Source organism: Elephas maximus, chromosome 25, assembly GCF_024166365.1.
Source record: "Elephas maximus indicus isolate mEleMax1 chromosome 25, mEleMax1 primary haplotype, whole genome shotgun sequence".
Lineage (NCBI taxonomy): Eukaryota > Metazoa > Chordata > Mammalia > Proboscidea > Elephantidae > Elephas > Elephas maximus.
This window is the reverse complement of record NC_064843.1, coordinates 36,338,688-36,352,182: the sequence shown is the minus strand read 5'-3', so window position 1 is coordinate 36,352,182 and position 13,495 is coordinate 36,338,688. Positions and strand designations below refer to the sequence as shown.

The 13,495-nt window shown below is 48.2% G+C and overlaps 1 protein-coding gene across 1 annotated transcript; it reads left to right on the top strand.

Annotated features, from left to right (window-relative positions):
• Positions 1 to 6,339: 6,339 nt before the first annotated feature.
• Positions 6,340 to 13,495, top strand: BPIFA3 (BPI fold containing family A member 3). The gene is made up of 6 exons (XM_049869134.1): positions 6,340 to 6,463; positions 6,995 to 7,145; positions 10,030 to 10,134; positions 10,878 to 11,027; positions 12,251 to 12,335; positions 13,331 to 13,495. Exons 1-6 carry the CDS (start codon positions 6,340 to 6,342, stop codon positions 13,493 to 13,495), a joined length of 780 nt encoding a protein of 259 aa, XP_049725091.1.

Here is a 13,495-nt window from a genome sequence, read left to right as displayed (position 1 = left end):
GCGGTGGCCAAGGAATCTGTATTTTTAACAAACCCTTTCTCCCCTCAAAAAAAGCACTGTGGCACTTCAGAAACTCCAGCTTTCCCACTTTCTTTTTTTCTCCCTTTCCAGGCCATCCCAGACCCCAGAATGCATGTCATCATCACCTGTCAAACCCTATGTTCCATTCGGAAAGAGACCTCAGCCTCCATTTTAAGAAAATTTGTCTCCGGGCTAAATTTACAGTCTCTAGTCCCTACTTATTGACTCTGTGATTGTAAAAAAATATATTCCTACAAAGACATGTCCTGAAAGGAATAAATGAATGACTAAATGAATAAATGGATTTTGTTCCTTAGAAGAGTGATTCCCAAAGCATGGACGAACCCACCTGCATCATTTCCTGGGGCGACAGTGGCAAACGCAGACTCCTAGGCCCACCCCAGAGCACAGGAATCTGCATTGTATGCTCCCGCCCATTCTGCTGCTGCTCCCTAGAGTCTGAGAGCCTCTACCTCCGGCTGGGGACCTAACCAGACGCTCGTGACAACCCCACGTTGTCGGACTAGAACTGTGCTCTGGAGGGTTTTCAATGGCCGATTTTTTAGAAGTAGATCACCAGGCCTTTCTTCTAAGGCATCTCTGAGTGGACTGGAACCTCCAACCTTTTGGTTAGCAGGCAAACACAGTTACTCATTTGCACCATCCAGCGACTGCAGCTGGGGACCTAAAAAAAAAAACAAACAAAAGAAAAAACCAAACCCATTGCCACTGAGTCGATGCTGACTCACGGTAACACCACGTATTACAGAGTAGAACTGCTCTATGGGGTTTTCTTGGCTGTAATCTTTACAGAAGCAGGTCACCAGGCTTTTCTTCCATGGTGCCACTAGGTGGTTTTGAACTGCCAACCTGTAGATTAACAGCCTATTGCAAACTGCTTGCACCACCCAGGGACCCGTAGCTGGGGACCTAGAGCAGCCCCAAGAGCCTTAAGGAGAGGAAGCAGCACCCTGTTGGCCCACAGCTCTGCTCTCTGCCCAGGCTTTGCCAGGGGGAGCTCCTGCCTCTTTGTCCCACTGGATGGCCCCTCTCTGCAACTGTGGACATGAGTTGGGGCTTCACCCTGGGCACAAGGCCACCGACTTGTTACCTCACCACACAGGGCCCTTCACCCAGTAGACTAAAGCCACACCATCTTCCTTTGTTCCTCCATCCTGCTGAGCCCTTTCCCACCTCAGGGCCTTTGCCCTTGCAGTTCCTTCCTGGGCATGGCCTCTCCGAATTTATACCCAAGGCTGGCTCCTTCTCTTCCTCCTGGAGTCAGCTCAAATGTCACCTCCTCTGAGACCTTCTCTGGCCCTCAGTCCAAGTTCTCTGCTGTTCTCAATCTCATACCCTGCCTTTCCCCCTTGATACAGTTCATAATTATTATATTTATTATTTGGTCTTGTTCTTACTCCCGCACCAGACTATAAGCTGCTGAAGAGCAGGGTATCTGTTTTACCCGGAGCTAAGCACAGCACCTGGCACACAGTAGGTCCACAATAAATAATGTTTGGTTGAATGAATCAATAAATAAAATTTTACCCAAGTCAAACTCCTTGAAAACCAATTATTCCATCATCCATCTATCCCATTGCCGTCGGCTCGATTCTGACTTATAGCGACCCTATAGGACAGAGTACAGCTGCCCCATAGGATTTCCAAGGAGCGGCTGGTGGATTCGAACTGCCAACCTTTTGGTTAGCAGCTGTAGCTCTTAACCACTACGCCACCAGATTTCCATAGGGCAGGGGTTTTTTTGTTTTTAATTTTTATTGTGCTTTAAGTGAAAGTTCACAAATCAAGTCAGTCTCTTATACAAAAATTTATATGCACCTTGCTATTTTTTTTATATACTCCTAATTGCTCTCCCCCTAATGAGACAGCACACTCCTTCCCTCCACTCTCTCTTTTCACGTCCATTGCGCCAGCTTCTGACCCCTTCTGTAGGGCAGGGTTTTTAACCTTGTGTCAACAGAAGGTCTGTGGAAATCCTGGAACTTTAAGTCACATTTTTTAACTAGGTCCTTTCCCCCTACCCCCTCCAAAAAAAAGACAAATCAAAGTTTTCACCACATTTTCAAATTACCTGCAAAAAGGTAAAGAAGTTTGTTCTAAGGGAAGAAAAAATCAAAACCCATTGCCAGTCAAGTTGATTCTGACTCATAGCGACAGACAAGAACTGCCCCATTGGGTTTCCAAGAAGCAGCTGGTGGATTCGAACTGCTGAGCTTTTGGTTAGAAGCTGAACTCTTAACCACTGTACCACCACGGCTCCATTCTAAGAAAAGCTTTTTGAAACAGTAAAGGAGTTTGGTAATGGTGAGGTTCAGGTTTGTCCAGCAGCTCCATCTTCCAAAGGAAACCACATCCTGGGCAGCTTTGGGGAGAGCAAGAGAGCCAGCTCATATGCCAGCTCTGCCTCCTCCAGGCTGGCCTCTGGCAGACCACTATGTCTCTCTAGGTCCCAATCTCATGATCTGTGTGGCGTGAGGATCAAATAAAATCATGCACAGAGCAGCTTAGCACAGTGAGTGACACCCTGCAAATAAACATCAGCCCCACAATTGTCATTGCTTACAAAGAGAAGTTTCTCATTCTGCCACCTTCTCTATGATAGCACCAGCGGGGGCACCTGGATAACTTACCTTTTCCCTTGAATGTCAGCTCACTCTCTGCCTCCTTTGGGAGGTTCTTTCTCTGGCCCCTCCTCCCCGCTGCCCAGCACTGGCCAGGCCTCCCACCACTGTGCCTGTGCAGAGTATCTCTCACCTCCCTTCACAGTCAGCCACACTCCATAATTGTATGCTCAATTGCAGGGATATTTGAAGACTGGCCATCCCCCCACAGGTGTGTGAGCTCCAGGAGAGCAAGGACCTTGCCTGGCTGCTCTCCATTTGATCCCCATAGCCCACAGCCTGGGCACTTCTAAGCGCTCAAGAGTTTTAGCTGGTTTATTTGTTGAATGAATGATAGCAAATCCTACTGTCTGATCAGTCACACACAAGAACCCCCTCCCCAGACTCTGAGCCATAATGACCTTGGCTGCCATTTCAGCCCCAACTGCAAGTTCTGCCCACTTAGAATCACTGAGTGGTGCAAATGGTTAGCTCACTCATCTGCTAACTGAAAGGTTGGAGGTTCGAGTCCACCCAGAAGCACCTCAGAAGAAAACCTGGCAATCTACTTGCAAAAAGTCAGCTACTGAAACCTCGTGGAGCCCAGATCTACTCTAACGTGCATGAGGTCACCATAAGTCAGAATCAACACAATGATAACCATGGTTTTTTCGAGTTGCCCAAATCATCCACCGGTCATTGTGAAGGTGCCCAGCGGAGGTGGCTCCCTTATTACATTGTGCACTTGCTGTGTCCCAGGTATCATCTCTTCATACTGTTCATACTTTGTGTCATTTACTCCACCAGCTTCCCTGGTTTACAGATGAGGAAGCTGAGGCCCAGAGAGATGAGGGTGAGGATGATAGCAGTAATGATGACACATTTTTTGAACACTGATTCCCTTATTCCTCATTGCAACCTGAAGTCTGCACCATTACTGGCCTCCTTGGACAGATTTGGAAACTGATTTGGGTTTGGGTTGAACCCTGGTCTATGTGACTCATAGCTGCCACGGGATTCTGTATCATGCTGCCTCCAAATCCTCAGCAGTGCCCTCCTGTCTACTCTTATCATGCATCAAGCTCAGGAAGTCTACACCCTACATGTAGTCGTTGGCTTAGACATTGTGGCCCAGAGAACTGCAACCGGTGATGACAGACAGTCCCCCAACCCATGACCCCCAAAGAGCCAAGAACAATACGGCTGTTGCTCTAAACAGAGCCAACTCTTCTCCAATTTTCTTGACAAAAAATAACAAATATCTCACTGGTTACACAAGACCAGGAAGGCTAGAAAAGTACATTTCGAAGTAACTGATATTCTACAAACATCCCCAAGGCAAGTGTTTACCTGGGAAAGAACTTCAGATGCGGGAAGGCCAGCATCCTGAGCTAATGCTTTCAGTACAATCTCTTACGAAACTGGAAGCAAGGTGCTCAAGGATGGCCCAGGGCTTTTGTGAAATTTGCAAAGGATGTTCTCATCCCTCCACCGGTGTGACCCTGCACACCTCCCCCTGCCCCCCAAGCCCGGGGAGACAGCTCCAGGACTATGAAAACTGCCTTTGTCTCAGAGCTCCCAGCAGTGGGATTGTGGGGAACAGGCCCTGAGGCCTGTGTGACTGGAGTGGCTTGGGTGAGGGAGAAAGAGGTAGAACGTGAAGTCAGAGAGGAAATCGGAACCCCAAGGGACTTCGGAGGCATTGCATGGGGGTTGGCTGTTGCCCTGTATGCTACGGGAACATTGGGGAGGAGTGGAAAGAGATTGTAGATGGGCTGGGGCAGAGGCTGAGGAACCAGCTAGGATGCCGTGTAATTACTCAGGCAGAGATGGCGGAGGCTGAGTAGGAGGCAGTGTCCCAGGTGAAATCACCACAAGGGTATAGTAAAAGAAGAAGAAAGAGTTTATTCTGCATATGTTCCAAGAGGCAAAAGTGGGAAACGGACAAGCATGCTGCCAGAATTGTGTCTGCCCTAGTCCAAAGAATGGTATAATCATCAGTATATATAGAACATTACAAATGGGTAAAATCATTAAAACTTTCACCTTTCCACAGGTTGGCTAAAAACTGCTAAATCACCGTGATTCTACATTTTGAATTGTCTGTCTTAATAATCATTGGTACAAGTCTCAGTAACAACAATCAGGAGGGTCTTCATTGGTCCAACATATCTTACTATTTGGAGTCCTGGTGGCTCAGTGGTTAAGAGTTGGGCTGCTAACCAAACAGTTGGCAGTTTGAATCCACCAGCTGTTCGCTGGAAACTCTAGGGGCAGTTCTTCTCTGTCCTATATGGTCACTATGAGTTGGAATCAACTTGTTGGCAAGAGGTTTAGTTTGGTTTGTGCTCTATCTAAATATTTGTTTGTGTGAAAACTTTCTTAAAAGATGTTTTCCAAGATTGTCCTAGCTATTGTTTTTATAACTCAGGGCCCAGTTGATGTGTCTTTGTGAGTCCTTGTCACTCCAGCTGGGTCAGCTTCTTCATAGGTAAGGACTGGGGATAACGGCTCCAATTTTAACTCCTAAGTCCGTGGCTAGAAATGGTCAGGTTCTGGATGTGTCAATAGTGCTCCTGACAGAGGGCGTAGAAGATGATGAAAGAGGACTCAAGGATGACTCCAAGTCTGGGGCCAGGGCAACCGGATGGATGGTGGTGTCAGTTTTTGAGATGGGAAGGACTGGGGGATTTGAACTGAATTCTCTGACCCCCAGCCCCAAGGCTCCGAAGTAAACCTGATGCTTTGGCTTCAATCCTCTCTGTCCCCCTCCTGTAAATCTTATCCAGAATCCATCCATCCACCCATTCAAACATTCATTTACTCATTTTTATCATTTAATAAACATTCATTAGTAACTACTATATAGCGAGCAGGAGTCCCTGGGTGACACAGTTACCCTTAACTGAAAAGTTGGTGGTTTGAGTCCATCCAGATGTGCCTCAGAAGAAAGGCCTGACACAGTCTGCTTCTGAAAAATCAGCCACTGAAAACCTAAGGAGCACCGTTCTACTCTGACACACATGGGGTCGCCATGAGTTAGAATCAGTTCAAAGATAACTGGCTACAGGTTGTATAGCAAGTGTCACGGGATGCACCATAGACGTTAGGATTAATTAGACTCACACCTTGCCCTCAAAAAACTCGCAATTTGGTGGAAGATCCAGAAATCAGTGCTCCTCACTCTTTCATTTATTCAGTCATTTAGTCACTCATCAAACGCCATTAGCACTTCATTTCTGGCAAGCAAGCACTGTGGCAGGCATTTAGGATGATCTTGCCCTTAAGAAAGTTCTAGTCCAATTGGAGAACCTGGAGTTAGCCATCTTCATTCATTCATCCATTCATTTATTCATTGAAGTGTCACCAGTGTCGAGCCTGTGCCAGTGTCTTACACAGGACTCCTGCTGGATGACCCAACAGTGGACTCTGCTGGGTGTCTCCAAGCAACAAGGCCTCCCTGTGGAGCCCAGCCTCTTCCCCAGCAGGCCCCACCTACTGCTCTCACCATGTGAGCAGGCCCTGGTGGCAGCTGCCAGAGCCCATAGCAACATCTCCCCATAGTATGCTGGGGACTAACTCTGATGCCATTTCCTGCAGAAAACCATGAGCCCATCCATCTGGGTGGCCAACTCTGCAGCCATCTGCCTGGGCCCCAGCTGATACTTCCTGGCACCCACAGGTCCTGGTATCCAAGATGCCCCCATTCTGGAAGCTCTTCATTCTCCTTGACCTGCTGGCTTTGCACTCAGTTCTGCCCAAGCAGCCCCGGCCCAGCCTGGCCAAAGCCCACACAGAGAGCAGGTCCACCCTCGCGAGAAGTAAGCTGAGACTCTTGCTCTGCCTGCTACCCTCACGGTGGGAAGGGAAGGTATCATTTGGGGCCTACCACTGCCTTGCTGTGTGACCTCAGGTCAGCCATTCACCCTTTTTCTCCGTTTTCCTTAGACTTCAAATACAGAAAATTGGGATTGAGTTCACCACACACCAATTCATAGCATATTATCACCATCAATCACTTCAAGACCCCTCTTTTGTTTGATTTTATGTTATTTTCCCCTTTATCCTTATCCCCACTCCCACAGAGACTTAGCACCAGGTAAACTTTCAACTATGATATCTCCTTTGAGCAGCTATTGCCCACCAGCCCCTCTGCCAGGGCAGTATTACTTATTTCTCACATCAACCCTGCAGAGCATAATTTCACAGATGAGGAATCCCAGTGAGGGGTATGACAAACTACAAGCGCTCGGCCAAGAAGGGGTGTACAGCCTGCAACCCAGGCCTCCTGACACCAAGCCCACCTTTACCACCACCCTGTGCAAGATCACTGGTTGCTTGTCCATTTTCAGTTATTGTCCAGGGCCTCGTAAGCCACAATGCAGAGGGCCGGATCCAGAGCCTGCAGCTCCTAAGCAGTCTGAATGGTTCGGGGAATGCGGCCCCAGGGATGGTGGGCTGGCTAATTGGCAGCTCGGACTTCCAGCAGCAGCAGGAAGACAGGTAAGACCGGGAACCCCACCCTGACCCTGGGGCTCTTTATAGGCCTCTGGGTCACAAGGCAGAGCTGAAGGGGTAAAGGGCTTGGAGGCCTGAAGGGAGAGGGAAAGACTATTGAAAGGAGAGAGAGTGGAAGTGCCAATACAAGGATGAGTGGGAGGCCCAAAGGGACTCAAAGGGATCCTTTGGGGAGACAGCATAGCAAGGAGATTAAAAACGAAGGCTCAAGAGTAAAAGTGTCTGAGTTTAAATCCTAGCTCTACCACCAACCTTGGGAAATTTGCTTAACCACTGTGGTCCCATCTATAAAATGGGTACCCAAAGCACAGCCTGGATAAACACCTGGGGTGCCAAGGGATCCAGGACTAGGGTCTGCATACAGATCCCCACACTATTGCTTTTAGGTGTGTGGCTATGGCCGTGGCATTTGAGCTGTCTGAGCTTCAGCCTTCAGTCCTCATCAGTGAAATGGGTATAATAATTGGGTATGAAAATTGTTCTGAGAATTAAGGACCATGCATGTAATTTCTCTGATGTATACGAAAACCCAAACCAGTTGCTGTTGGGTGAAGGCTGACTTGTGGTGTAAAAACAGCGTGGGGGCGGTGTCTGACCTCCTCTAACTTCACAAGGGGGAAGAGAATCAAAATCAACAGCCCAAGGCTGATGTTTATGAGGCGGAGGCCAGACATGCCTCTTCTCTCTGCCATCTTTACTAATTCTGACACCAATCGCCCCTCTCACGGCATTCTCTGTTTCTCTGCTGGGTTCCATAATTCATTACAATGGCCGCACAGAACTCACAAACAACACTCACAATTATGGGGTTTATTAGGGAAGTAACAGTTATAATTCAGGCTCAGGAACACTCAGGATACAGTCCTTCCAGCGGGATAGCCTCTTCCCAGCCATGCTGGCAGACACACCTCTCCCTTGTCCTCAGCCTCTCCCCAAAGGCACTCAACTTTCTGTCTCTGTGGGTGGGAATCCCACTGCGCCGCCTGATCTTTGCTGCTGGGTCTCTCCTGCCACCCCTTCTCAGTGCTTTCAGGGTTACAGCTCTCTCTCTCTTTCTCTGTCTGCCTGCCTCTCTCTCAGTCTCCTGCTTCCAGGAGATTCTCAACGCAGGGATCCCGGGCCCAAAGGACATGCAGGCTCCTGGCTGTTTTTCCTTGCCAATAGTGGGATCTTTCCTCTCCAGCCTCTGGCATGGCTCGCCTCAAGCCCAGCGGGATGGCAAAACTGACCAATTCCTTTGGTGTAGGCCACAATTACCCTATCACACAGTCCCGCCCAATCACTTGAGAGTTACAAGACCATGGCGAGAAAGGCCACACGAAAGTGGTCTATCACACCTTACATGGCAACCCCACGTGTGTCAGGATAGAACTGTGTGCCATAGGGTTTTCAATAGCTGATTTTTTTTTTAGTAGTAGATCATCAGGCCTTTGTTCCAAGGCACCTCTGGGTGGACTCGAACCCCCAGTCTTTCAATCAGCAGCTGAGTGTGCTAACCATTTGCACTACCCAGGGACTTAGCAGATGAATAATAATTGATATCTATAATAAACCTTGGAGAACTAGGCCAGTTCTCCTCACCTTTATTTTAACTCCTTCCTCTCAGACTGAGACAGGGCTCTTCAGCTTCCCAGGTGTCACAGCTGCTGAACTATACAGCATCATTATTCCAGCCTGCTATGCCCTTGATCCCCCTTCTCTCTAGTCTGAATTAGTCCCAGTAGTCACCAGCAGGGTTGATCTATATAAGATGTGCAGGCATAATCACCTCCTCGTATTCATTCTTCTAACAATTGCTGTAGTTATTCCTTGAGCACCTACTGTGTGCCAGGATCTGGGTTTGGTGTTAGGAATAAAGCTTTGAACAGGACATGGTCCCTGCCTTGTTGGGTCTTGCATTCTAGTTAGTGAGATAGGCCAAAAGTCAATAACTGATTTTAGGTAGAAGGACATGTTATAGAGACAAATTTAGCAAGGTGAGCAGTTAGAGTGAGGAGGTTGACCACAAGAACCTTTTTAGAGGTGACCCTTAAGTAGAAACTTAAAGGGAGTGAGTGACATGAGGTGGTGGGGGGAGCATGCTGGGCTGAGGGAGCAGTAAGTGCAAAGGCCCTGAGGTAGGAAACAGTTTGGAGTCTCTGAGGAAGAGAGAAATACCTGCATGGCTGGGTAAGCAAGGGGAAGAGTCAGAGGAGATCAGCTCTATGGGCAGGTGAGGATTGGATCCTGCTGGGCCTTGGGAGCTACAATATGGTGATCAGATTTTATTCCAAGAGCAGTGAGAAACCAGCGGAGAGTGTTAAGTGGCAGGTGAGTGACTGCTGTGTGGCGAATAGCCTGTAGAGAAGACAAGATGGCCACAGGGAGCCCAGTGCTGCAGCATCACCAGGCAAGATGTGATGGTCACCTGGACTAGGTCATAGAAAAGGAGGTGGTGGGAAGTAACCAAATTGAGTATCTATTTTGCAGGCAGGGCCAATATGATTTACTGATGGGTTGGATGGCAGGGAAGGATGGAGAGAAGTCAAAGACAGCTCGTGGGTTTTGGCCTGGGCTAGGTGGATTGTGCGCTATCTCCTGAGGTAAGAGGCTCCATCTGAGGACAGGTCCTGGGTCTGAGCCCTCAGCTCATTAGCAGTTGGCTGTAGGTGCACAAATCAGTGCGTAAAGCTGATGGAACACTCTGGACCAGCTTGCAACCTAGGGCTCCTGCTGTGTGTTCTTGCTCTCAGAGCATCTTTTAGACAGCCTGACTCCAATTCCCATTGGCAGGCCCTCTTTGCAGACAGGCCAGCTTGTCTCTCAGCATGCAGCCTTGCCTGTCCACGGGCCCTCACTCACATAGGGCCTCTGCTCTTTCCTTGTGTAGCATCAACATCACCAACATTCAGCTGGACAGCAGGATCCGAATGTCTTTCCATAAGGAGTGGTTCTGGGCAAACATCTCACTTGAATTTGACATCAGATTTAGACTGTGAGTCCCACGAAAGAAGGGTTTGTTGGATTCTGCTCCTCTGCACTAGGAATCCAGGAGCTGGGGGAAAATTGGGCAACCCGAGAACCCAGGACTTCCTGAACCCAACCTGGCTTTGATTTTGGCTTCCATACTCATGTGTGACCTTGGGCAAGTCACTTCGCCTCTTTGAACCTTGGTTTCTTCAGCTGAAATATAGATGGAGATCATTAGACAGTGGAGGGAGCTCATTTGCTCATTTAAACCTATGTGAATTCACTACACTGGGTTTGATTTTTTTTTTAAAAAAAAAGAGAGAGAATCCCATTAATGATTAATTAGTGATTAATTGCCTCATTACTCTTCTTTCCTTTTGTTCAAACTGTCCTTTTCCCAAGGAAAGGGAGCTCACAGCTAAATGGTAAAGATTTTGAAAATACATTTCTCAGCTTTTGAATTTTTAAAGGCCCCTGATCTGGTCTATTGAAAGCCACTCTGGCTTTCCCAATTTTCTCCTTAATCTCTGACTTGAAGATTTACCATCCAGGTGACATGAATCCCCACTGGGCCTTCCTCACTAGTTTGTTGAAAGGGCTCAGGGTGCAAGGAGAGGCCCCGGCAGCAGACAGCGGCCATCTTTGCCTACAGGAGTGAGCCACTCTTCATGTTGGCTACTTCCACCTCCTCCTACAGTTTCTGTCTCCTCTCCTCTCCCTCCTCCTCCCTCTCCACCTCGTCCTCCTTCTCTGTTCTCTCTTCCCCAGGCCCTTCAATAACAAGATCATACAGCTACATGCACACGTGAACCTCGTTGTGGAATTCTGGCTGGAGAAAGACGAGTTTGGCCGAAGGGATCTGGCAATGGGCAGTTGCCACGTGGAGCCCAGCAGTGTCAATGTGATGGTCCTAACTGAGTAAGGCCCCAGCTGCCATTCCCCAGCCCTGGCTCCCTTCCCACTGCCCTAGCTGCAGCCTCACTTCTCCACCACCTCCTGGATAAGTCCAAACAGACCTCATCCTTTCTCCTGGATCTGTTGCTCCTCCCACGTCCCCATCCCAGTGATGGCCTTGCCACCCTCTCAGGAGCCAGACTCCTCCTCCTCCTCACTCTCTGCAACCCATCTCTCACTGGTTCCCGTATTGACCTCCTGGTAGCCCTTCATCTCTCCTTTCTCTTCATCCCAACAGCCGCTGCCCTGGCTCAGTCAGCTGCCTGGACCATTGCAGTAGCCTTCTCCCGGGTTTCCCTGACTCACATCTCACCTCCTCCATTCCATTCTCCACCCTGCAGCTGAAATAACCTTCTAACACAGAAATCTGGTCAAGTTCCAGCCCTTGGTCCAAACCTTCCAATGGTTCTCCAATGCCCTCAGGATAAAGCACAAACTCCCGAATGCGACTACCTGTCCTCTCCCTGCCTGGAGCTGCAGCCCTTTTCCTCCAGCCTCCCTGAAAGATCCATGCATCCTCAACACATCCAGCATTTCACGCCACCTCACCTTTGCACGTGCTGATCCCTTTGCCTGGAGTGCCCTTCCCATCTTCTCTAAAACCCCTCCTCATCACTCATTCATTCAACAACTATTTACCAAGCACCTCCTATGTGCGAGGCACTGTGCTCCATGCTAGGGATATAGTGGTGAACAAGACAGAAAAACTAGACAGTAATGAAGATCTGTAGATTGACTGACCAAACCCATCAATCTCAACAGACTGTGAGTCCTTCAAGGGCAAGGTCTGTGCCCGATTTGTCTTTGTAATCCCAGCATACTGAATACAACTAAGTCTTCAGTGGATGCCCATCCATTTACTCGTCAGACGTTCATTGAGTGCCTAGGTTCCTCCTCCCTCTCTGCAGCCCACCTGCAGCATTCATGGGAGGACAGTGGAGAGGAAAGACTGTGGGCTCTGGATCTATGTAGACATGGTTCTAATCCAGTCAGCACTTACTAGCTGTGTGACCTTGAGCAAGTCACGTCACTTCTCTGAGTTATTCCTTTGACTGTTGCTGACAATGATACTTCTCGTATAGGGCTGAGTGAGGACGAAATGACTGTGTGAGGTGTACTCAACACATAGCACCTGGTATCAGTATGTCCTGTATTTATCTGTTCTGTTCGCCCACCTCTTTTTCTAGGGATATCCCACCAAAGATGAAACATTTTATCCGCAACCTCAGAGAGAACCTGGAAAAAGTTATTCCACTCCTGGTAGCGAGCCAGGTAACTTTTGGAAAAAATATTTTCCATTTTGACCTCCTTGAGTTTGAGGGTCAGGGCATATATATTAGCAGTTAGGAGAGTTTCAAATCTTGGGCTTTGGAATCTGAAGAATTTCAATTAAAATTACAATTCTGCCATCTACTTGTTGTGTCTCCTTGGGCAAGTGACTTAGCCTCCCTGAGTCTCAGTTTCCCCATCTATAAAAAAAAAAAAATCACAGTCCCTAACCTCATAGGGCTGTCAAGAGGATTCAGGAAGACAATGCACAAAAGTGTTCTGCATGGTGCCTAGTGTGTAATTGGTGCTCAATATAAGGGAACCCCTCTTGCATAATTCCTTTTGGAAATCCAGGTGAGTCAAAGCTTCCAGCCACAGGCACTCCAACTTTCTTTCTTTTTTATTGTGCTTTAAGTAAAATTTACAATTCAAGTCAGTTTCTCGTATAAAACCTTATACACACATTGTTACATGACCCTAGTTGCTCTCCCTATAATGGGACAGCACACTCCTCCTCTCCACCCTGTATTTCCCGTGTCCATTCAACCAGCTCCTGTTCCCCTCTGCCTTCTCTTCTCACTTCCAGACAGGAGCTGCCCACTTAGTCTCATGTGTGTACTTGAGCTAAGAAGTACACTCCTCACCAATATCATTCTATGTCCTAAGGTTCACTCTAATCTTTGTCTGAAGAGTTGGCTTCAGGAATGATTTTAGTTTTGAGCTAACAGACAGTCCGGAGGCCATGTCCTCTGGGGTCCCTCCAGTCTCAGTCAGACCATTAAGCCTGGTCTTTTACTAGAATTTGAGTCCTGCAACCCACTTTTCTCCTGCTCCATCAGGGACTCTCTGTTGTGTTCCATGTCAGGGCAGTCATTGGTGGTAGCCAGGCACCATCTAGTTCTTCTGGTCTCAGGCTGATGGAGTTTCTGGTTTATAGGCACTCCAACTTTCTTTTCCCAGACCCTGACTTAACCCTTCTCTCTATGATGGTGGTCCAGGTATGTCCTCTGATGGATGAAATCCTCAGGCAGCTGGATGTGAAACTGTTGAAAAGCCTCCTGGGTGAGTGTCTGCAGCCATATGGGAAAGACAGCTTGGACATGGCCAATGGCTGGAAGAAGTATCCTCCACCAGAGCCTGAGGGCTGTCTGCACTTTCTATGA

Coding starts and splice junctions, on each gene's coding strand:
- BPIFA3 (XM_049869134.1), top strand. CDS start 6,340: ATGCCCCCATTCTGGAAGCTCTTCATTCTCCTTGACCTGCTGGCTTTG. Junction 6,464..6,994: donor CAGGTCCACCCTCGCGAGAA/GTAAGCTGAGAC, acceptor GTCCATTTTCAG/TTATTGTCCAGGGCCTCGTA. Junction 7,146..10,029: donor CAGCAGCAGCAGGAAGACAG/GTAAGACCGGGA, acceptor TTCCTTGTGTAG/CATCAACATCACCAACATTC.